General features: G+C 40.9%; 1 protein-coding gene across 10 annotated transcripts in view; it reads left to right on the top strand.

The window, feature by feature from the left end:
- Nucleotides 1-24,612, top strand: part of OSBPL5 (oxysterol binding protein like 5) — a 174,130-nt gene that overhangs the window by 116,129 nt on the left and 33,389 nt on the right. For 7 of the 10 annotated variants that reach the window (XM_021526752.4, XM_021526753.4, XM_021526764.4 and 4 more), the window contains exons 3-8: nt 2,052-2,125; nt 3,170-3,232; nt 12,076-12,156; nt 12,807-12,908; nt 14,512-14,715; nt 20,498-20,582. In XM_021526752.4, the coding sequence (XP_021382427.3) occupies nt 2,052-2,125; nt 3,170-3,232; nt 12,076-12,156; nt 12,807-12,908; nt 14,512-14,715; nt 20,498-20,582 (609 nt within the window). The remainder of the gene's footprint in view (nt 1-2,051; nt 2,126-3,169; nt 3,233-12,075; nt 12,157-12,806; nt 12,909-14,511; nt 14,716-20,497; nt 20,583-24,612) is intronic. The other 3 variants (XM_085581491.1, XM_085581490.1, XM_021526750.3) reach the window with 1 other exon arrangement.

Below are 24,612 nucleotides of genomic sequence, written 5' to 3' on the forward strand. Positions count from 1 at the left end.
ACCTAATGATGCCTTGTAAATGATACAATAAGAATGGACAGTTGCATGTTCCTTTTTTCCCCATAATGCTCTCTCAGCAGGATTGTCCAGAACCTCGGGAAGAGAGAAAATCTCATTGTTCAGGTGCTAATCCTTTTAAATGCATTACTGAGAGAAGGCAGAAATGTCTCACATCCAGGTTTTTTGTACAGCTACAAGCTTGGAGTTAAGCATTCTTTAAGAAATGAGACATAATAAGGAATGGATGTGACTTCTGTTGTGCTAATAGACACCATTCCCTTGGAGCAGGCAGCAGCTGATTCCCATTAACTTTACTTGAACTTTTAGACCATATGTTAATTTCCTATACATGTGCAGAAAAAAACTCTTCATGGAGGAAAAAAGTGCAGCAGCTACATGGCTTTATGAGTTTTTTCCCATCCTCCTCTGCCTCTTTTAGGGAGAATGGGGGTTATAGAGATGAAAATGCCATGAGAGAAAGAAAAAGCATAGACATCCAGGTTCTAATCCATGCACAGCAGTGCTTATGGCCATCCCACTTGTCATGGTAGCCCAAAGGCACTGTCAAATTTCTGGCCACCAGGGATTTTTTTAATTTTTATTTTTAATTTCCTCCTGCCCACAAACATCAGGATTCTGAGTGCATTATTTAAGGCTCAGTGTTTCCAGGGGAGGAGTGACAGATAAGAAAGTAGGCTCAGACATGGGTCCTGTGTTGCAGCATCACTTTCCTGAGTGTCTGGATGGGTTTTTCCTCCATTCTGCTCCCCCACATGAGCAGCACACGTGCTGTCCCTCTTCTCCCAGGCCTCCTGTGTCAGCACGGGCTTCTGTGCCTGACCTTCCTAACAGTGCTTGGCTTCTTCAAAGGCTGCTCTGATAATTCCAGGAGAAATTATAGTTCTGACACATCTATGACAGTTTCTGCTGACTTTGGGAGAATCGGGGTTTTCCCTTGCCGGTTTTGGATTTGGTGGTGTTTCCAAGGCTGGCCCACACAGCGTTACAAACATTTTCAACAGTTCCCATGTTTGCAGTGTGCTACAAATGGACTGTGTTTCACTGCCTTGGTGGTTCTTTACTGCATCCTGTTTTCTGAAGCTTCAATTGCCAGTGATTCTGAGAAGAAATGACATTGTAATTGGTTAACAATGACTGTCTTGGCACTAAAAATCTAGTCTCATCAGATTCTATTTTTTGGATATTTTTTTTTTTTTATAGAAGCTCTATGCTTTCTTTTACTCTAAGGCCATGATTACATTTGGCCAAAAGAATCATTACATTTTATTGCTTGGACTAGGACTACACATATTCATGCCAGTATATAATGTATGCAAGTTTAGGATATTTGAGTAGTGACTATATATTTCTACAATGATTGGAAAATGTCATAGTACTCATTTACTGCTCAAAAAATTAAAATATTTCTTATTTTAACAAATAACTTGGTCATAAGACAATTATCTTCTTCAAGTGTGTTGGGTTTTTTAAATTCTGTTTTACTAATTATGCCTAGATACTCTTCTGTAACATTTTGTAATCATGGTTATTATTTGTCCAACAAAGCATGCTATCAAGTGCGTCAGTGTATAGTTGCCAGATACTGACCAAGGAGGATTGAGTAGCTGCTTATTAACTGAATTGCATTTATTATTTGCACTGAACAAGGCATGGGGTATGTAAGGAAAGAACAGACTTTGGTAATGTAATTAAAGACTGCATCATAATGCGGACACAGAAGGGAGCTGATTAAGGATGCATAAGAAACCTTATTTCTGTTTTTTTCCAGCTTTCAAATGCTGGACTTTGTAACCCTCATGCTGGTTTTCCATGGTGTTTTGAGACCTTACTTTTGAGCAGTCTTGTTACCCAAGCATGAGGATCGAGGCTATTTCAAATTCTACACAATCCCTCTCTGGGATCACGGTGTGCTTGCTCTTGCTCATGATAACTTCCCTTGTGTGCCAGTAGCAGTAGCCCTTCTCAGGCCATGATGAGCCATGGTTTTGCACAGAATTTCTCTGGTTTTGAATCACAATTTTTTGTTGCAGGAAAAGATGTGGAAGGAAACAGCCCATCGTCACTGAAGGATGAGACACCACAGACTCCAAACTCCATTAGCAAGGTACTTTGGGATAGGGAACCATTCCCAGTCTTGCTTTCACTTCTTCTCAGGATGTTATTAATCATTCTTACCCTTCCTTTTTAAAAGTCATTGAGAAAGCCTCTCCCTCTGTTTCTGCAGGAACTGTGTGTGCATATTTTGAGGGAAAGAAAATTAATGTTTTTGCATGGCTGGGAGGACAAGGAAGCCTGCACTTTCCTCTGGCTTGACTTCACCTCCCACAGAAGAACCTGGTTTATTTGTGCCTCATTTGGCAGTGTAATTAGATATGAATAATTATGGTTGGAAGGTTGATTTTGTCAGCAGAGGTGTCTCCTGCTGTTCCTGATCAGCAAGGCAATCATAAATCTTAATTGTTTTGCAAAAGAAAACTGTAATATTTAGTGTTGTGCACAGCATCTGAAACAGTGAGTGGAGAGCCTGGGAGAGAGCTTTGGGAATTGATGTAACAGAAGAGGAAGACAAACTAATCAACATTTCCTGAACATAACTTTTCTATCCAGCCTGTTAGAGAGAGGTAAAACTGAAAGTCCCTGGATCTCACAGCTCAAAACCTGCCTCTAGATCAAGAGTTACAGGGTGCCAGGGTTTGATTTCCTCTAGAGATAGAATCAACCTTATAAATGAAATCTGGCTTTGAGATTCGTGTACAGCTTTTTTGGCTGCAGCTCTCTAACATGTTTTTGGAGGGTAACTAGAAATAGAAGTAAGACCAGTTAATAAATTTTTAACTAAATTTATTTTAAACTATGAAGCTATAAAATGCAAGTGGCACCAGCTGAAATGAAAATATAGCACGAAAGAAACAGTGATTTCTAATGAGACATGAAAATAATCTCTGCATCTTCCACTACATTTTTGGAAGTGCTCCAGTGCTTGCCTGGAGCTTGCAGGTTGTTCTGCTGGGATGCCGTGGCAGAGGTCAGCACAGGGAGATGATGATGAGAGGAGCTTTGGGAGTATGCAACAAGGACTTGTGTACATGTCCTCTGCTATTGCTAGAACCTTGCAAGCTGCAAACCAATCTTAGTTTTGCTTTTTCAGGCAGGTTCCTCGAGGAAAATCAGCCTCCCACTTATCCTGGCAGTGGAGAAACCCAAGGAGCAGGTAACTGCATCCAGGGCTGTGTTTTAAAGCTAGATGTTTTGCACGCCTTACATGGAGTGGTGTTGAATTTCCAGTGACTTAGCAATGTAAAGAAGGAGGATTTTGTTAGGACAGGACAGCTCAGAGCACTGAAATGCTACCCAAAAGGGACTTTGATCTCTGAGATGCAGGATGAACGTAGGAATAGGACTGTATTTATGACAGATTGCTGGGTAAGAGCATGGCTCACCTGTGTTTTCCCACCCTCTGGGCCTTCCTTGCCATTCAGTCTCCTACAGGTATGTTTTTGAAAGGAGAAGCACCCATGAAATATTTGGGTGCCCACCTTGATTTCTGCCATGCTTTTTGTGCACCTGGGAGCCTTTGGTGGATCTCCGCTAGACAGTGCCAAGAACAATCGTTAAGAAGAGTTAAGAGGAAATGCACAGCACAAAACAACTGCATCAGATCTGTGAATCAAAAGAAATGGGGCTCTGAACCTGGACATGAGCTTTGTTTTCACCAACCCAAGCTTTTGGTTTTACAATAGTCAAAATTGCTCTAAAACACCAGTGCACTAAAAACAGACATGACTCCAAAACACCAAACCTCAACTTGCCTACTCCTTTGCAGTGTTGCAGGCAATTGCTTTGGCTGCTGAATGGGCCTGAGCTGGGTGTTTCTTTCCTGCCTGAATATTCTGGTTAGACACATGATGTTTGATTCTGAGACTTTCCACCTCACTGGATCTGTGCTGTAGCACCTGTCATTTTCCCTTCACTCTTCTTCACCTTGCTGTGTTGTGCAGTACCTTGCTCTCCTCCAGCTATGGAACTTGCCTTCTGTCATGCTTTGCAGTGAGAGTAGAGAGTCCTCATTGTGAAATGTCTTGTTAAAAATTCAGGCAAACTGATGGTCAGCTTGTTTAATATGTGGTTTTTCACATCCACTCAGCTCTAATGCCATAAAATTAAGCCTTACTGTCAGCTTTCACAACTGTAAGCAGGGATCTGTCATACTATTTCAGTTTAAAAATAAATAGTGATCCCACCTACTTGAACCAAAGCGAGAAGTCTGCCCCAATTGGATCATATTTATATTTCTGATAGCAGGGGGTGGGAGGGTAATTGCTAGAGACTGGACTGTAGGGTGTGCTAGTTTAAATTATGGATTAAAAAGCAAATGTTACAGGTTGCAGATCAATGCCATGGATACCTTATTTTGGTATAACAGATATGAAAAACCTTGTTGGAAATCAGTGTCCTTTCAGAAGCACTATTTTGATGTACCACAGCACATTAACTACTTTCACTCAGTAATAAGAAGGAAAAGAAAGCCAGTCAAGAGATTCTGTCCCTGGACTGGGGCTTGGGGAACCTCAGCTCTGCCTTGGATTCCCTGCATTGCCAAAGCACATTAATCGTGTTTCTGTTTCACATCTTCATTAGTGAGGTGGAAACTGTTCTGCATTTCGTTCACCCAGGCCGTATCCACACTGCATGATGGAGAAGGCTGCAGGTTGCCCAAGTTAGCAGAGAGAATGTGGCATAAAACCCCTATAAATGTCTGTGAACTTGTGAGCTGTGAAGACTTCTCTGCAACCACACTGCCCTGTGCTTATGGGTGGGCTGCTCTCTCTGAGGTGTGAACACATCCCAGTTGTCCTGTCTGTACAGAGAGTCAAATATTAGATACTGGAACATTTGTTTTCAATGTGTTTGTGTGGTTGTTGGCACTATATATATATTTGTAATTTCAGCTGTGGCTTCTTGACCCACATTTTATTGGAACATATTTAAGGCACAGTTGAGCTACATCTTACATTGGTAACTTTCTGCAGCATATTTTCTCCTATTTAATTTTTTAAGTGGAGTCTCTTTCATCTCCTATTTCAAAAGGAAAAAAAATATTAGCCTACTTATTTCAGATTGTTTCTCCTATTAGTTTCTCTCTATTTTAGAATCCTTTATCCTTGTTTTCTGGGATGAGAGCTCATAGGTGGGGTGTGAAAGTATCACCAAACTGTCTCAAACCCTCAAGCTTGCCTCTGCAACCAGGTAGTACAGTTAGCACACACCTGATAGTGACAGTAGGTGCCTTTGTTTTGCTTTGTGCCTCATTTGATGCTGTTAGAGTCCTCTGAGGCACCTTTTATTGCAGTGCATGTCCTCTTTCTTTCTTTCCTGTGCTTACCTACTAATTCTACTGGCTAAACGGCAGATGGAGTCTCTTGATATGCAGGCAGCACCACAAAGAACTGAGGTATATTTTAAGGGATAGTCAGAAAAATCCTGAAGCTGGAACTCAGTGGTACTTCACTGTTTCCAGTCCCTTGCTAATGCTGCAATGATGTCTATGAAATTGTAGGAGTGGGGCTGATGCATGCACAGTTATGTGATGTATTGGAAGGCAAAGCATTGTAAATGAGTTTTTCCACATGCCCGAATTGTTCAGGTCTCTCTTGTGTGATTTGTAATCTGAATTACAAATATAACTGACTGCTAGGAATTTATTTTAGCCGCACAGTGGTTTGAAACTGCACATACTCATCACTTGAGATTTAAGCTACAGTTCCCATACTCTCTCAAGCTCATGTTGCTTGATCTATGAATCATGCTTCTGACCTCTGAGTTAATTCCAGTCATGGTTACACTCAGGACTAACATAGAAGATCATTCTCAAATGTGGAAGTTTACAAGGGTACCTTTTCCTCTGTTCTCCCTTAACAGCAAACCAAGGAATTGTTTGGCAGACAGACCTGGATATTGCAGGAATCACCCTGGAGAGACTCAGGAAACATCCCCTGTGTGCGTTAAGCTCAGCTTAATGGGAGGTTCTAGCCTTTCCAGGTGGTGGCTATGCTCAAGTGAACCTTTGCTGTCTTTTCTTTACCATACTTCATGCCCTCCATGTTGTCGATGGCATTATTTTGGAGCCAGTTGTCTCTATGATCACTTACACTAAGTTCCGGTGCCCTGGCTCAGCACACTTTGCTTCCTCAATTCCAAGTGCAGCACTTTAGGGTACACTTAGGCACAGTTCTCCACAGAGGGTTTTGCAGCTGATTTCAACTGAGCAGAGACATATCTTGGAGTATCCTGGGGAAATCAGGTTGAAGAGGGGCAGGATTTTGCATGTGAAGTGGAAAACATGGAGCAGCCCTAACTTCTGTAGGTGCATACAAGCCCTGAAAATACCCAGGTGCCTCACAGAGGTGAATGTGGACAGTAGTAACTTTGGGGAAGCCACAGCAATGCAATCATGTCAGCATAGGCACTAGTGATTGTAATTCCTTAGTCTAGTGTTTCTGACAAGGAAGGTGAGGGCAAATGAAGGTGCTGGAATTTAAATTATTTATTTAAAAATTTAGCAAAACTGCAGGTCCAATTGTTTTTCATTGCTCACTTTGTTTAAACTCAGCCTATAGCTGTAGGGGAAATCAAAACTGCTTCAGCTTTCTGCTGGCACTAAGTCCAGGACAGTCATGTGAAACAGCATCTTTCTCAGTGTCCAACTTCCCATCTGGCCTCAAATGTTCTTTAGATATTCTGATCTTGCAGAACAAACTTCCCATGCAAGACACACTTAAATGATCAAATAGAAATCCTGTGAGGTCTGTGAGTTTTTCTCTATTTACCATAATTTGATGCAATGGAGCCAAGGATTCCACTAAATGCTGGTATATCTAGATATTTGAAGTTGCTTGAATGGCTGAATGTCACCAGTTATTTTCCCCAGATGCTGCTGTCATGTCAACTGTTTATTTGTACAGGCTTTTCAGTTTGTGCTAATCATTGTGTTATTTCAGAGTAGTAAACACAGTCACTTTATCTTTTTAACATTGTTGAAATAAGAGGGATCATTATGTTGGGTTTTTTCCTAACTGGAAAGTTTTGGTTGAAGATTATTCAGCTCACTGTAAAGCAGCATATCAGTTGAAGGGTAATCTTTCCTACTGCAAAGGTTGTTTGTCAGTAAAAATTGTTTCACTGACTCTACTGTGCTTTGGATGAGCTGTTAATTCACAATGAAAATAATTTTTTTTTTAAAGAACTGCTTATAATATAATTAAACCAAAATTGCTTACATTTAGTTGAGATATCTGTGAATATCCACAAGTAACAAGGAGTTTGTCAGGTGTAATGTCAAACCCAGCTTTTCCATAGTTTTTATACTACTCAACAATTTTTCTTTCATTTCTTTTATTTCTGGGTGGTCATGACTTGTAGCAATTATATGTGGAAAAGATACTGGAGAAATTACATCTGACCAAGGACATGTCACTGATTTTGTGAAGCAAAACTTATGATCCCATCTCTTTTTGTTCCACCTTCAAATTCCCATCTGATCTTGTCTTTCTCTCTCTTGGATGCAAAGAAGAAAAAGGGGCTGTTACCATGAAGAGCACGGCTTGAGAATGACTTTATTTAAATGTTTCTGATTTGGAATAATCCTGGCTGTTGTGCAGCAAGGATTGCTTGAGCTAAGTGACAGTATATTCCTCTTGCTGTTGTCCTAGGCACAGCTGGCATGCTGATGGGCTGGCATCCTCCACACCGGAGTTGATCACAGGCTGCTTTTCTGTGAAATGATTTGATTCCTCTTGGAAATGAAGTCAAAAAGACATGGATCAGAATAGCACTATTGTGAGGACTCTGCATGCTCTCTCACAAAGCCTGGCAGAAGTGTTAGGGTATTGTGATGACTACTAACAATCAGCAGTGATTCTCCAGAGCTCCAAGACTGAGATGAAAGGGAACAGAAACTTAACTGGGATAAAAAGTATATTTTTGAGTACAGTACAGCCCATTGTCAGTGGCGAGGTCATCACTCAGTCCTGAAAAGGACAGGTTTGATTAGAGAACTGAAAAGAGACAACAGTTTCTTCTCCCTGTGAGTGCTGCAGCATGCTTTGGTGAAAGTTTTTGGCAGATTAACAGCCTTCCCTCTTCATGGGAACCAGTATATGGAAAGCCTACTTGCTGCTTTCTTATTAGAATACTCCAATGTGCTTTTTTTTTCTTTAAAAAGGACACAAATTCCTTGCTCTCTGATTGTACAAAGTCTCATCTGTGGCCAATATTATTCACATGTTGCTGCAAAGAGCGGGGGCCAATTCTGATACCCTGCACAAGCGTTATCCCAGTGTCCTTGGAAGACTTGCTGTGATGACAAATGGCTTCTCTTAGTGTCTCTTCAGTTTTCTGCCAGGCTGAGAAAGGCAGGGCAGTAGAAAGACAACATTAAATGCTCTTGATGTGTCTTAGCAATGTGAGACCCTGCTGTGTCTTGGGAATCTTTAGAGCTGATGGCCCAAATTTACTGAATCTTATGTATGCCACAAGGTACAATCAAAACCATTAGGACAGATTAATGTAAAAATATGAAATAATATTATTTAATCCTAGGGGAACTATCATTACTATCAGCAGCATGGAAACCTATGGTATGCTGTCCTGGGGACTTGGATCCCACTTGTCCTGTTAGAAACCAGGAACTTTAAACCTAGAAGCACAATGCTTTTCACTCTGTAGAGCTGCAGATCACCAGTTTCCTTGCCAGCAAGATGCTGTTTAGGATTAGTGATGGTGCATCCTCATATGCATAACAAGGGACAAAGTCAGAGGGAGAAGCAATCAGTCTGCCTGGACAAAAGCTGGGGAAGTGTCAAAAGTCCCGGGTCAGGCACATCTAAAAACTTGACCATGGCTCCTAGTTAAAACCATGGCTTAGTTGTAGTAACATTTTTTCTCTCTTATTAAAGTGTTTTGCAACCATCTCTGATATTGGTCACACAGCTGGTAGGTACATCACAGTTTTTGGGACATAGAAGCACAGAAACTTATTTTCCCATGCCTAGAAATTCTTATATGGGCAGTGAGCATCTATGTTACTGCTTCTTTCTCATCCACTCTCAAGCCTGTCCTGGTGACCACCGTGTCCTGTATCCCTGCTTCCCCTTACAGGCCAGGTTCACAGATTCAGCATGTCCAGGTGTAGCCCAAAACTGGGGGAGGGAGTACCTGAAGGAAGCAGCACAGTGGTTCAGGAGCCACCAGAGCATCCTCCAAAGCTCTTCATCCAGTTGCTTTAACTAAGTGAAGCACCAGTATGAAATGGTTCCAGACAAGTTCCTCTGTATTTCTTGAGCTCCTGAAGGCTGTGGTGGTGTCAGGAGAGATTATCCCTTCATCAGCTGTTGTGTGCTGCGGTTTGATGGTGTGCACAGCAGTATTGGCTGGAATTGGGCACCAGTGTCCTTGGACATGGAGTCAGCTCTCCCAAAGAGTCAGAATCAGTGTCTGTCTGTGTGAACATCCCAGGTTTAAAGCCTTGTGCTTGTTCAACTCTATTTTTAGCATGACCCAGAGAGACTCCAGGGAGGAGGCAGGGTGGGGCTGGTGGAGCAGTGCAAACGCTTCTGTCTGTGTCAGTGCTGGTCCACCACAAGCAGCAGGTCTAGGCTCAGGTTCGCTGTGGTTGTTGGAAGCCTTTCTGAATTCAGCTGCAAGCAAATCTCCCCAAGCCAAGTGAGCTTAGGGGCCAGAATTTCATTCTTTAAGTGCTAAGGTGTAATTTTCTATATAGCAACTGTGACTTGTTTTAATTAGTCAAGCAAAAACCATTCTTCATATCCTGATGCTTTGCAGGCACCTGAGCAGTATTTCCTAGAATCTTGGGAACATCTGTGCTTTTGCTGCCTCTCACACGGGCTAATGAGGACTAGGACACAGTGTTTCTCTCTGTGTCTGATCTCCCAGGCCAGAGGGAGTGAAATTACTGATAAACAATTGGCTCATAGTTATGTCTCAAGGACAGGACATTCTTCCTACTAATTGGGAGAAAGGGGGAGAATTCTTTTGACTGATTTCAGAGGACACACGTCTCGAATCATGAAAGCATAATCTCCTAATAATTCTGAAGGATTCTTGCTCAGAGATATTTAGGCACTTGGAAAGGTTTCTTTATAGAGAAAGGCTTATAGTTTATCTCCTAAATGTCTGCTGCTGCTCTTTGAAATGTGACAAAGACCCTGTGGGCACAGCTCTCTGCTCATTTCGTCACATCTGTGCAGTGGTCCCCATCAGAAATCTTGTGTTTTTACAATAAAGTACAAAGCACAAAATATGTATCAGAGACTGCACTGCAGGCAGAGGAGGCAGGCTTAGCTTTCTGTGAAAACAAAACCAGCAAACACTGAATAGTTTTCAGGAGTCCAGGAGATGGCCTTTTCTTTGAGTGGATCCAAGTTGACTTACGAGCTCAACAGTCAGACCAGGACTCTCACTGTGTGTCATCACAGAGTTTTCATTTCTCTGTTTGTAAAGTATCATGTGTAGTTTTGGTTTTAGTGAAAGAGTACTACAAGGGGATGTGAGAACAGGTAATAGGTTCTACAGTGACTGTGGCTCTGTTGAAAATTGCACCTTCAGCCCCTGATTTCTAAATCTGCATCATCTACAAGGAGTTTTGCTCAGCAGGCACTCTTATCTTCAATTTTTGCTCCAGCCCCAGTCTCCAAGGCATAGTTGGTGGCTTGTTTCCTGTGATCTGGTCATGCACTTCTGTGTTTCTCTGAGTCATGTGAAAAGGACTGATCTGCCTGTCATTAAAGATTTTCCTGCTCACACTAATGTACAGCATAGTTCGTGGCTGTAGTAGCCCAAGATTTCTGTGTCACTGGGAGGGGAAAAGGAAGGTGCTGTAAAATTATTACATCAATTTGTGACATAAAGGAGAGAAATTCTGAAAGCCCAGTGGGTTTATTTCACATCATAGCCATGAATTTATAAATAGGAAATATATTTGATACATTTTTTTCTTAGTGCACCTCATTTTTTTGTCACACTCATTAGATCAAGGTGGCTGAGGGCTGAGCTTTTCTTATAAAACTGTCATGTGTGAGTGGGAGAGACAGTGCCTGACCCCAAAAGATCACAGTCTGAATGCATCAGACACATGAAAGGTTGGAAGGAAGAGAGGTACAGAGAGAGAAAGTAACTTCCCCAAGGTCCCATAAAAAGCAGCAGAGTTCAGACTGTACCATAATTCTTTCACCACTAACCCTGCCCAGGTTTGGTACAATTTGCTGACAGAACCTTTCCACATGGGGCGTCCTTGTTGTGAGCTGGGTTCTGGAGAGCTTCACTTTCTAAGCACACTTTATTTTGGTAACAGTAATGCTGTCACTATGCCTAATGAAATAAAGCATTTCTGCAGCCCATCAGCACAGTCACGAGATCAATTTAAACATCACTGAAAGTGAATTTAAACAGCACTGACAATATCAAACACTATTTGAAGTGACTGTGTATATTTTGTGCTTCATTTTGCAAGGCCAAGATGAAGATGATTTCCTGTATTATCTGTAACATTATTAGGTAATTTCTTGCCCACCCATGTTTTTGGACCTCTCAGTCAGTGCAACAGTCATTGCCAGTATCAAGTCTCATTTTAAAAAATCTATAACAAATTCCCCATAAATTCTATTCTAGCAATTGAAATGCTTTCAGGTCTGAACAGAGTTAGACAGTTTTCAAAATTATAAATAATTTTTTGGCTTTCTGTATTGGTTTTTTGTTTGTTTGTTTTTTGTTTATTTTTTTAACCAAGATTAATGTCTGCATGGGAGAAATACAAAGAAAATTTGATGGGGAATTTTCCAACCAGCCATGGGTATAAAAAGGAAGTTTGACCTGCACTGTAGATATTAATTTTGTGCACCTGCTTAGTGTTCCACTGCTGAAGTCTGTAATCAGCTCTTCCATGGATTCCTGAAAGTTTAAACAACATTTAATCAGAGCATAACTTGAACATCTTCATGTTAACACATTATTTTTTTCTTCACTCCTTATCTTTTTTAGATTGAATATAAGCTTTGCAATGGGTCTGACAAAGAGAGTGTGTCTCCCACAGCCAAATTCATGAAGAAGGAAACACTGAAGGTATGTTCAAAGCAGCCAGGTCATGATCAGCTGACTTTCTTGTAAAAAACAAATAGTACCTTCCAAACAAACCATTGGAAACAAGTCAGAGTCGTTTCCCAAGACCCAGAGAAGCCTCTGAATCTTCTAGGAGTCATTAGAGGCCAAGGACACTTACAGGCTTTATATACAGGATTAGATTATATACTGCAAGCAGAACAGATCAGTGTAATTATTTCACTGTGTTTGTATGTTCTGGAGCCATTAGGCACCTCAAGAGGATTGTAATCCTTCACTGCTCTTGTTAGGACAGACTTGCCTAGGCAATCTGAGCAAATTGTAGCTTGAGCACTTGCTTGTCTACCAAACCAAAAGTATAAATAAATGAAATTAGATATAGTTTCTTGAATTTGAGGGGTGAGGAAGGCTGGGTATCCAGCCATTTCCCTCAAAGAAAAGACAAACTAGGTTGTGTTTAATAAAACTTCAGGAGCAAAGAATATGCCTGTTCTCTCATTATGTTTTTATTCCTCCTTGTGCTCATTTCTGGGGAACCTGTGCTAGGTCAAGTTCTTGTTGTGCTATACATAACTGTCCTTAATGCATTATGTTCTTTCCTCCCCAGAAGAGGCCATGATTACAGCTACTATATTTTCTCTGTTCCCAACCAGGTACAAAAAAAAAATTACAGACAGGAGAAGAAAAGAGCTACCAAACAACTCTTCAGTGCTCTGAAGGATCCCAGTGTGGTGATCACAGCAGACTGGCTGAAGGTATTTGATACAGACCATTTTTTCTGAGGCTGCAGGAGAAAATAAGTGAGATGTGAAGTAGTTAATGTGTCTGAGATGTATGCACTAGCACTTTTTTTAAATTAAAGAAGACCAAATAGTTTTAACAAAGCTTCAAATCAAGCTGTATTTAAATAACTGCTATAAAAGTAGAACTGTGGGTATTTACTTTCCACCTTAACTCAATTGGTCTATTCCATGTACTTAAGCAGCAACAAGGACTAAAAAAGGGCATAGTACGAGTGGAAGTGATGTTTCTCTCTTTGTTCCTCTCTGAAAGACTGTTGGCCTCTTCCCATAAATGTGGTTTTGTACTGAAGAGTGAATAGACTGAGTAACAGCCTGAAAATAGGTAGATACAGCTTGTTCTATCGACAATTGGATTTTCTGTTGTCACAGCACAGAATGAAACATATTGTACCTGATGACAACTGCAATTTCTCTTTGTGCACACACTTGGATAGTGACAGTTTCTCATTGAAGTCCTGAAACTTCTGTGTGGCAAAGTAAATCTGGATTGACACTGAGAGATGAGCACTGGTTTTCTCTTCCTTTGGGGCCGTGTAGTGTTCTCAGATATAATAGTGAATTGGTTGAACCTTTTATATTACCAAAAACTAATTTCTAAGCATTGCCAAACACATAGCTCTTAAGAAAAACAAACTAACTTAAGGATCTCATTAAACAATACAGTTGCTTTTGGTTAGTGGTAAAAACCTCCAGCATTCTTCTGCAATTATTGTTAGAGGTCAGAAAAAATACATGCTTATGGTTTATTTGAGAAGTTAGACTGGCAGCACAGTCTTCCTGTGTTCACTGTTGATGAAAAATAAATATTTAGACTTACAAAAACACTGAATACCTGTTACATGTTTGCTGTGGCTGGAAATTTCTGGTTGAGCTGCAAATAATGCTGGGCCACAAAAACAGAACACAGAAAAGACTTGAGGTTTGGCCTATGCATACTGAAGGCAGGAAGACCTTAGGCAAAATCTAACCTTACTGAGAAACTTCTTCATTCTTAAAGCTGTTATCTTTAATGTACTCTTATCAGATTTAATGTTTTCTGTACAAGAGAGAGCTGCATTGAGCTCGACAGAGAGAAACCAGCTGGAGACAGTGCTTTTAAAAATGGGGTATTTGACAAAACCCATTAATAGCAGTGTTCTGCAGAACACTATTAAAATGACTTATAAGTCAAGTTAGACTAGCTATAACATTTTTATATGCAATGTTCTAATTGGCATGTCCTCCATGATTATTAACAGATCACACTACATAGGCCAGCAGTGCTGATTGCCTAGAAAATTAATTAAGCTGCTAACACTGAGCTAGTAGTAAAAATAGGAAGAATACTAAGTCAGTAATAAAAATATGAAGACAAGATTCTGATAGCCAGATTTCCAAGTTCTGGGATTTTGCTGTGAGGTCCCTAGGGCTGTTTGGGGAACACCATGTATTTTCCTTAGGAAGTGTATCATGGTGTAGCCTTGGAATAAATATATTGGAAATACTGTATGAATACTGAATAAATGCTGGGTTTCTTCTAAAGAACAATGTAGATGCAACTTTCTTTTTCCTCCAGATTCGTGGGACTTTGAAGAGCTGGACCAAACTATGGTGTGTCCTGAAACCAGGAGTGCTACTCATCTATAAGACGCCAAAGATCGGACAGTGGGTTGGGACAATTCTGCTCCATTCTTGTGAGCTGATAGAGAGACCCTCCAAAAAGGATGGCTTCTGCTTTAAACTCTTCCATCCTTTGGATCAATCCATCTGGGCTGTAAAGGTAACAATCCTGATGGGTCAAACAACCTCTTCTTGGTCACCAAAGTTTCTGAGCACTGGTATTGCCTAGCACTGATATTATTTAGTTATGTAGTTGCTGTTAGCAATTGGTGAATTGACTGCATAAAAAGATTAAGAATACCAAAGCTTGATCATTGAATGACATCAAGGAGACATAGTCCTTGTGATTAGTTCCACAGAGGTATCCTTCTCAGTGTACGGATGCCTGCAGACACTGAGGAAAAAGGAAATGTGTTAGTGCAGGAAATGAAGTTCAATACCTAGAAGCTGTATCAAGCCATGACATACCTCTTAAAAAAGAGTTGGGCATAGACACAGTTAGCTAAAGTCCCTAAAACAAGGACACAGAAAGCACCAAGTGCTTCACACAATACAAGGAGATGGTTGGCAAAGTGACAAAAAAAGCAGGTTTATAATTTGACTTCTTTTTTTCTAATGCCCCTGATGTTTGAATTTGTATGCAATGGACTTAGAACTCAGTGTTCAGCTCAAGCCTTGACTGTTGCACAAAAGTGTGACTTCAGATAGCCCTTAATCAGAAGGGCTGATTAAGGGCTATCTTGTCTCTTCTTTGAAATGGAAATAGCAGGATTTTCTCCACTTCATTTTAAGTTATTCTTCAGGCTGAGACAATCCCTTCCTGTACACACAAGGCTCCTGCAGTGACCTCTGGATCTCCCTGTAATAAAATTGATTCATTTTTTTTACACTTCTTGAATTAACTCCCTGAAAATCTTAAAGAGTTCTATTCCTTTTTCTTCTTTCTTTTAAGAATAGGCAAAAAAAGAAAAAAAATTATGTAATGTGTATGAGCAAAGAGAAAGATCCCAGCACGTCCTGAGAGGCACTGAGAGCCACATCTTTTGGATACCTTGAAGACAAAACTTAAATGTGCTTGTATTTGTTTCCCTGTCAAAACAGTGACACAAACAGAGTTACTGCTGATATAAATTCTCTAGGAGACATCACAAGTGTAAATAAGGCATTATAAGCTGATGCCTTGCTGCAAGGTAGTCAGCAGAGGGAATGGAAACTGAGACTCACGAGAGTGCAGTGAAAGCACTTGTCATGGCATCAGGAGTTCTAACAAAAGGGAGAAGCCTTGTGGGAGCAGATCAAGCAGACACACTCCTGCTCATCCGTGCAGTTAATTGAACAGTTTCAAACACAGCTAAACAATTGCTATAAAAAGCCTTTCCATTTTTAATAAGGTAGGAGGAGAGAATTAAAATTAACCTCAGCAGCCAGGGGTGAGAGCTGCTGATTTCTGCCAGCAGCTCAGCTCTGATTTGTGCCTAAATGCATTGCTTTTCCTTAAAGTTCCAAAGGTTTCATTGCTACCTTGCTTCTTATTCAATTTTGAGAGTTTTGATGCTTTTTAAATTCAGAACATACACCCAAGAAGGTTGTTGATGATTTACTGTCTGTCAACAAAAACCTTCTTTGTGACTTGACAGGTCAACTGAATTCTTTTGAGAAGCAGAGTCAGAGGAGGTAGTGAAAAATAGAATCAAAAGTGCAGTCAGATGCTGAAAGGCAGAGTTGCTGACAGATCTGAAGTGTTGCACTAGGATGCCCTTCCTTTGATATGAAGCATCCCAACGAAAGAGGAGGTTTTATCAGTGTGTGCAAAGAAAGAGGAGGTTTTATCAATGTGTGTGCATTTCAGTATTTGTATCTAATTCATGTGTCTCTTGAGAAAAAATAAGATAGAAATAAGAATTAGTATATTAAATGTGAAGGGAGTGTATATCTGAAAATGTTTGTGGACTAGAGGAAGTTCAAAGAGGTTTAAATTTTAAAGTCAAAGTAATATTCTGCGTCTCTTGAGACATATTTAGAAAGCCACATTTGAGCTGCATAGTAGGATACCCCCTGAAACCTGAGTTTAGCCTGGACTGTTGTGTGTGATAGATGCTTTCAGCCATGAGGTAAACACCAAAATACACATCAGGAAGAAATCTACCAGTGAGCTGCTTGATGTCAAAGAGGCTGTCTGCACTTTGTCAAACAGTTAAAGGCTGAAACTGCTAAAAATACTATTTTATTTTATGTCATTCACAGCCTCTTTTTAAAGCAACTGGAGCAGAATTGACTGATCTACATTGGCTGTGTATAACTATGCAAAGTCTGTTTCTCATAAAATACAGATTCACTCCAGCTTAAGCAAAAAGTCCAAGTTACTGTCCATCACAATAGAAATAAGAGGTGGATGAACACTTTTCATTCTTGGCCATAATGGCTTGTGAAATTGTCAGGGGTTATCCAGATTAAAGCTGATGGTGCAGCTTTCACTCTCATCAGTGGATTTGCAGTTTACTCAGGGTAATTACTGAATATCTTTGTACATATTGGCCTGGCTGCCCAGCAGATGTTTGGAGCTAACTCTGGGGTTCAACCCTGGAACAAATATCTGGTTCAGGTACTGCCATAGGCCTTTATGGTTGTACTGGCCAAATAAATTTGATGTACAGGCATTTAATTTCAGTCAGAGCAGAATGAGATTTTGGGGCACCTTTCAAGATAAGATGTAAAGGCCATGGCTTATAGTTGAAAGCTAAATACATGCACCAGGGTGCTGTTTTCCTATAAAGCTCTCTGGGGTCTAGACCTCTCTTTGAAACATATTGCTGAGGGAAAGAGTTCCTTATTCTGTACTACTCCCCTGGCTTTTTGAGAGTTTCAGCCTGAAACTCCTTTGCAGTGCACATGGATTATACCTCTTACTTATTTGTATCCTGGCCTTCATAAACGCAAGGCCAAAACCGTCAAGGTCCTAAAATCAGCCAGGAGTGCAAGCAGCAGTAAGAAATGCTTCCTCCACACATCCAAATACTGCTGCAGGGGCACTTTGCCCAGTGTGTGAGGGCAATGTGATCCCACACTGCTCCTGGAAGAGACATTTTGCCGAGGTTGCTGCAGGAGACAGGGGAATTTGAACCTAGTACTTCGTGTGAGGTTGTGGGTGTCTGTCCTCTTGCTGCACAGAGGGAGTGTAGAGCTATCAGCTGGCAGGGTTTGCCTGCCTGTCCCAAAAGATGTCCTGGAATAGGTTGTATTTCCCTTCAAGCTTGCTGAACAGCATGGTGTGGGAAGGCTTTCATTATCTGCAGCCTGTTCTGACATCCATTTAGAACAATAAGTAAGCTGGAGTCAGACCTACTGCATCTGGGAAAATGTGTAATTTGAATTTTGTTGATTTGTAAGAATTTGAGTCATTCCTTTAAAGAAAAAGTTCTGGTAATGGTCCTGCACTGCCAGTTTTCTAGTTGTTATTCTGTTCCAGAACACAAGAGTTTCATCTTCATCATTGTGGTTATCCTCAATACTGTTAAGGAGATTTTTTTTCCCTCCTTCTTTAAGCTTTGTTTTATGACTCTCTGAGATGTCTTGTCATACTATCCAAAACTGTCAGTCCTCTCCATTTTTCAAAGCCCAATCAGCCCCCATTTCATAATGCCTTTTGAGTCTCAAAGCAGATGTAAAGACAGGAATGATGTGAAGGTGATCCTTTCCTCGTTGTACTGCCCAGGGGCTGCAGCCAGGCTCTGGGTGCTGGTGCAGCTGGGATAATACTTTGAGTGAGGGATGGTCATTGGCATGGTGCTCAAAGGCTGGGAGACAGAAGGCATCATTATCTCTGCAGATACAGAACATCATTTAATCTGTGCAGATGTTGGTTTTATTTTTATGGCCTTCTTTCTTTTCTTTTTCTGTTGGAAATGGCTCCCTCCATGCATGAACATGCCTTACTGTTAAATATGTTTCCTTGACAGAGTGACCTAGCTGCTTTTTGAGTTAATCCATAAATCCATAAACAGTTCCTAAATGCCTGTTAGAATCTTGTGTTATCACTTCCTTCCCATATCTCCCATTTCTTTAAGATACTGTTTCACTCTATCTGTAGTTAGGTTGTGGGGTTTTTCCTCAAACAAAGCAAATGTCCACCTCTGCAATAAATACACAAGTAATGGTGTTATCAATAGTTCTCCAACGCCCTGCTCAGCTGCAAGCAGCAGAAAAGAGAAATGCCAAGGGGAATGATGCCTGATTGTATTAAAGTCACTAGTAATGTCTTAAGCTGCTCTGCTCTGGTTTACAAATCAAATCTCAACTTTGCTAGTCCTGACTATTAAGCATTTAAACAATCTTAATTTTGTGAACCTCCTGTGGGAGAGGGGAGGGGAAAAATAAAGTAACAAGGAATCCAGTTTCTCTTGGCAGCAGAGGAACCCTGCAGATGAAAAGGCAAGAAGCTTGGCTCGAGACTGTTGTCTTCTTAATACTTCAAGTTCATACACTCAGATACATCTTGATGCTTTTCCTACTTTAAATTCTGTCCAAATTTTTGTTTTCTGAGTATAACTTAAAAACAAAAATCCAGATAAAATGACTATTTAACTGTGAAGCACTTGTGTACAGGAGCAGTTTTCAGTAGCAGTCACAGTTCCATGTTTACCAACTAGAAGGAAGGAATTCTTCTTTCAAGGAATATGGTTGGATACTATAAAGACCCATCTAAGGGAGGAAAGTAATACTCAAACTGCAAAAATCTACCTATAGTTTTTCAGCATTGTGTGATATTCTTTAGAAAGTCAAAGAAATCTGTATTGGAGTGTCCTGGAGCATCCTCTTGCTCCCCTCTGGAGGTGACATAGTGGTCACTGAGTACTGGTGATGTTTTCTGCCCTGCTTTTATTTCTGACATAATGTCTCCATATTTGAAAAAAGATCTGCTTTTATGTTATTTGTTACAAAGTGAGGAAGAGAAGGTGCTGGAGGAGGCTGGGTCAGTTTGAAAATGCAACGGAGGAGGAGAGATTTCTATTTATTTCTGTCAGGTTATGGCACAAAGTCCATACCATGAAGAGTATGAAGCTGTGTTCACTGCATACAGGAACTGCTTTTTCTTCGCATCTTCTGGAGTTCAGAAGAGAATGAAGCAGGGAGGAGATCAAGGAGGGAGCCTGTGGTTCTGCTCAAAGAAGTGTCTCATCCAGAATGAGCTTTGCTTCCCTGGGCATCATTTCCAGAGGGTCATTGTGAAAGCATGGTGGCAGGATGTTTATAAGACACTTTTTGTATTTTTTGCCACAGTTTCTAAACTAAAGGCAGCATAAAATGAGCAAAGCCTGAAGTGGCTGTCACTGCAGGCACCACAGGGTGAGGGTTCTCTAGATTTAAAGGTGAAGGATTGCAACCCAGTAGAGTATGCCCGTGCTGGGGAACCTTTGGTCCTCAATCTTCACCTTTCCCACAGACTCAGGATGGAGTTTCCCCTTTGTTTGCTTCCAGCAGAGCTGCTGTTGCCTCTCTGCTGGAGGCATTCACTGCACAAGGTGTGGCTCTGCTGCTTTTGTGGTGGCACATGCAGGGTGTTTCAGTGTGAGTGTCTGGTTGCAAGCAGACTCCACATGCACTTCATGGAGCAGTTCCTTTTGGTGTTGCACAAAGGTTTGACTGATTTTGTCCCAAGTGACAGCAATAAGATCTTTCCACTCCTGCATATCAGAATATGACCATATGAAAATGGGAATATGAGCATAAGTTAGACCAAGCCCCATTTTCTTGGAGCTCATTACTGCCTTGGAGCTGCAGCAGCAATATTATGATTACTAATGAGTCTCTCTAAATTACTCCACCTGCTCCTTCCTTCTTTCCTATCACAAACATGCACACTCTGCCTGGGAAGGGTGGAAAGACATTTAACAGTCCATTGCAGCGTCCATGCCTTACATCTTTCTGTCTGTGTGCATTTCCAGGGACCAAAGGGAGAAAATGTCGGTTCGATCACTCAGCCTCTTCCCAGCAGCTACTTGATTTTCAGAGCAGCCTCTGAGTCAGATGGTAAGTCTGGGGGTTTGTTTGCTTTCTCCAGATAGAATACCTCCTGCTAGTTAAGAAAATAGATGGATTAAAAAAAAAAAAAATGTGTATAAAGGAAAAAACAGTGGCTCACCCAGCTTGAAATCTGCTGTTAGCAATGGTCAGAACAAGTCAAGCAGACTTCTGGCACATTTCATTGCCCTCACTGAACAGCCACCTCTCCAGCCTTGTGTATGGAAGAAGGACTTAGGCTTCTAACTGGGGAAATCCACTAAGTCAGTGTAAACTAAAGGGTGGAAGGAGTCAGTCCCAAAACTGATATGAAAAGAGCTCTTTGTCCTCAGTTCAGCAGAGACTTCATTGTCTTATCTGCCTACACCTTACTCTGGCAAAGGTTCTGTTGGAGGCAAATGGCATGGTATTATTAAAGAGCTGTCAGTAGACACCATTCAGCCACCTGAATTTTGCTGTAAACTATTTGTGCTGTGTTTTGTGGTGTAGCAGGCCTAGATGCTGGTGACTCCACATGTAAAATACCATTCTGGGAATTTACAAAATTATGGAAGGTCAATTTAGGTCAGTATATAACAGACATGCCAGCTTGCTATGTGAAAATCTCTATAAAATACTTCAGAGGACGTAAAATATCAGTGATTTATAAGTAGATAAGAAGATTAAAACCATGTTTTCATTCCATTTGACCTTCAGACTATTTTTTTTTCATAGCAAATAAACCTAGGCTGTTCATTTTACAGATATTTTTCACCTACCCCACTAAAGGGGTTCATCTATCCCATATGCTTATCTAGAGTAACTTTAGGGACATAAGGACTTCTTATGGAGTGAAATGGGCTTTCAAAGTAGTGCCCTTCTGGTCCAGTGATTAGGTTTTACATTTTCCTAAGGGATGGAAATCAGACTATGCAAATGCACCTTTGACATGACACTTAGAATAGGAGGAAACCTTCCTTCATTACAGATTTCTGTGCTATTTTCCTCCTGCAGTGAAAGGAGGACAGTTCATGGTGAGGGACACCATCTTGACACTGAAAACTGCTTGCAGATGTCAGTGTAGTGAAATTATATGAAAATAAGCAGAACTTATATGCACACGTAGAAACACATCTATTTCCTAAAATAGTATGCTTTTGTAGCTTATTTGTGTAAAGGAATACAGGCTTCTGTATTCAGGATTCTGGTTCCAAATATCACCTGCCTAGAAAGAGATAGATTGATGCAATAATCTCTTGTGGGGGAAAATAGTGCTGTAGGGTAGAGCTGCTAAATTAGAGGCATTTCAAATTCTGGTTATACAAACAGCCCACAGAACAGATATACAGAAGAGTCCCACAGATTTCGTAGGCAACCAAATAGCTTCAACAACTGTCTATCAATCCAGATTTTATAAAATATTATTTCCTTAGAGACCCATGCACTTGTCTTTCCACTATTTTAATTATTAATGGTTAAACCACAGAGACAGCCTGGCAAAGGGACCTGTGGCTGAACTTCTACTCTCTCTTTTTATGATGTCTGCCACAGGCCAGTTACATGGAGTAGACGAGTTTTAGACTTGTTCTAACTAACCTTAAGTTAGTTATTGCTCCTAAGGTAGCAATAGCTCCCAAGAGATCATCAGAGGTAAGATTTTTCTAGCTGTGATCTCTCTGTCTGGATTGTACAACACATGGTGGTAAAAGGGACCATACCTGGTGAGAATTTGCAGTGTTGAAATGCCTGTGGGAAGTTTTCTGCCCTGTGAATTATTATTATGTGTCTCCAGTGTTAAAAGAGCTTAAAATAGTGACTTGCTGGAACACATTTTGAAAGCCAAGATGTTGGTCAAGATTCTTGGGAAGCATGCAGAGGCAAGGCAGACCAAAACAGAGTTACTTTTGGTTTAGTATGATTTTCCTTTACTTTGATGCTTCTCTCCAGTAGGATCCTAATGTTAGATGGAAAGCTAAGTGATCAAGTGAAGGAGGAGGAGGAACTGAGGTGCTTCTCAATCAAATATCCTAAATTTGTATGTAGAAAGTAACTAGGGCCTTTGGTTCAAGACAAAATACAAGCTCGTGAACAGCACTGGCAGTGCCCTAGAGCCACCTGCTCCAGGAGCACCCACATTATGCCTGGTAGATTCTGAGTCTGATGAGGTGATCATGAAAGCCAAAGCTTTGGGATCTGTCCATTTAGCAGTGGACTTCACAAAAAAAAAAAAAAAAGTCTGAATTGCACCAGAAATATTAGCATGAATAGTGGTGTAATTTTCATCTGAATGAGAGTATTTGACTTCACAGCTGAGGTCAGTGAGCTGTGGAAAGTGGGCATACTTTGTGTAGGATGGGCAGGATGTGAATCTCCAGATAAGAGAGAACAGCTTCCTCCCAAACACGTCCTGACAAAGGGCCAAACATGAGTGTCATACATGGAAATCGGTGACTTGGAGACAGTATTAATGTCAGTAGGTCATGTAAAACATATGCAGACAAAGACACAAGGAGCAGAAACTGCTACATGTAAAGAATTCTGTGTAAATTGCAGGAAATTAAGCCTTGTACTTTGCAGTTTGTACAGTTTGATTTTAAGCTCAGAGGACTGAAATGGTTTTAGACTGTTACATTGCTTCACCTGTTGTAAAGAGACATCTCCAAAAGGGTGTCCCTGAGTCTGTTTAATTTCTTTAAAGAGGATGCAAGAGAGACAGGAGATTGAGGTAAAATGAGCTAAACCAGCTGAGACAAATGGGGCAGGTGGGATCTGGGCCCTTGTGTATATTTGAAGTGTGTTCACATCTCCCCCACAGTGCAATCCTGAATGAATCTACAGCATCTCTGAAGAGGTGTCCTTGTCCTTTTCTTCTTAACACAGTCTCCCGTGGTAGTAGTGGAAAATGAACAACAAAGCATTTGGCAGATATAGCTAACTCAGGGAGGCTTCTGACTTGCTGGGAAATACTGAGTTGTTGCATATGTTAGATGGACAGTTCAGCCATCCAGGCAGCTATATCATGATCAGCAGCTCCATGGCCTACTTTTTCTCTCAGCATTTCAGAATCCCCATTTTCCCCTCTGCTGTACCATCTGTGCCAGACTGTTGGTAGGATTTAAGACGTGACTTCTGGATGATCTGCAGAACCACTGCCTGGCTACAGTGGGTTTCACATTCACAGACCAGAGCAGCAGTCTGCTTTTTGATGTGTTTTAAACATCAACCTCTGGAAGGGTCATGTCAGCCTACAGGCTCAACCTGTAAAAGTGCAAGGTCTTTCTTTCTTAGCAGTTTGAAAAAGACTGCTTTTTCTGAACCAGTGACTGTGTCTACATTTCAGATTTGTGTTGAGGAGTGACTTAGAATTAGTAGTTTAAATCTGTCCCAAGCTTCCTGCCCAGACCATTCTGGAGCTGCTCCTGAGATACAGCTGATGTGTCCTAAGCATTTTAAGTCACCTGCTTACGTCTCACAGTGAGGATCTCCACTTGCTATGGGCACTGCTGCCACAGGGAGTATGCCTACTAATGGAATTCAAAGTGGCAGATTACCAAGGGTTGAAATCTTAACAGTGGAAATGCAAACCACATTTAAATTTTATTCCTTCTGTCTGCCCTCTCCTTCAGGTATGCTTTGGGTAGCCTCCATTGCCCAGTGTGGATGCAGTTGTGTGGAAATCTTTATGGTCTGGCTTACAGTGGTGGTGTTTCTTTTCTAGGCATCTGGCCCTTCCCCCAAACTGATGCTCTCATCTGGGAAAGAAATTAGGTTATTGAAATAAGGGTCACGCACAAAAGCAAAAAACCACAGGGAAGATTGTGATTTGAAACCAATTTAACAATGAAATACATCTCTGGGTCTTGGCAGCTCTGGAGAAAACAGAATATCTTTTTAGCTTTATGACTGTGTTTCATATTCCTTAGATTTTTCACAGTGGTTTAAAATCCAGGCTTTTGCAACAAGATTTCATTAAGTTCACTGCATAAATTGCACCTGCAGCTAATTGAGACCTCACATCCTTGCATCTTGACAGCCAAAGTAGGAGAAATCATGCACACAG

The sequence above is a fragment of the Lonchura striata genome, chromosome 5, assembly GCF_050655825.1.
Source record: "Lonchura striata isolate lonStrDom1 chromosome 5, ASM5065582v1, whole genome shotgun sequence".
NCBI classification, from domain to species: Eukaryota; Metazoa; Chordata; class Aves; order Passeriformes; family Estrildidae; genus Lonchura; species Lonchura striata.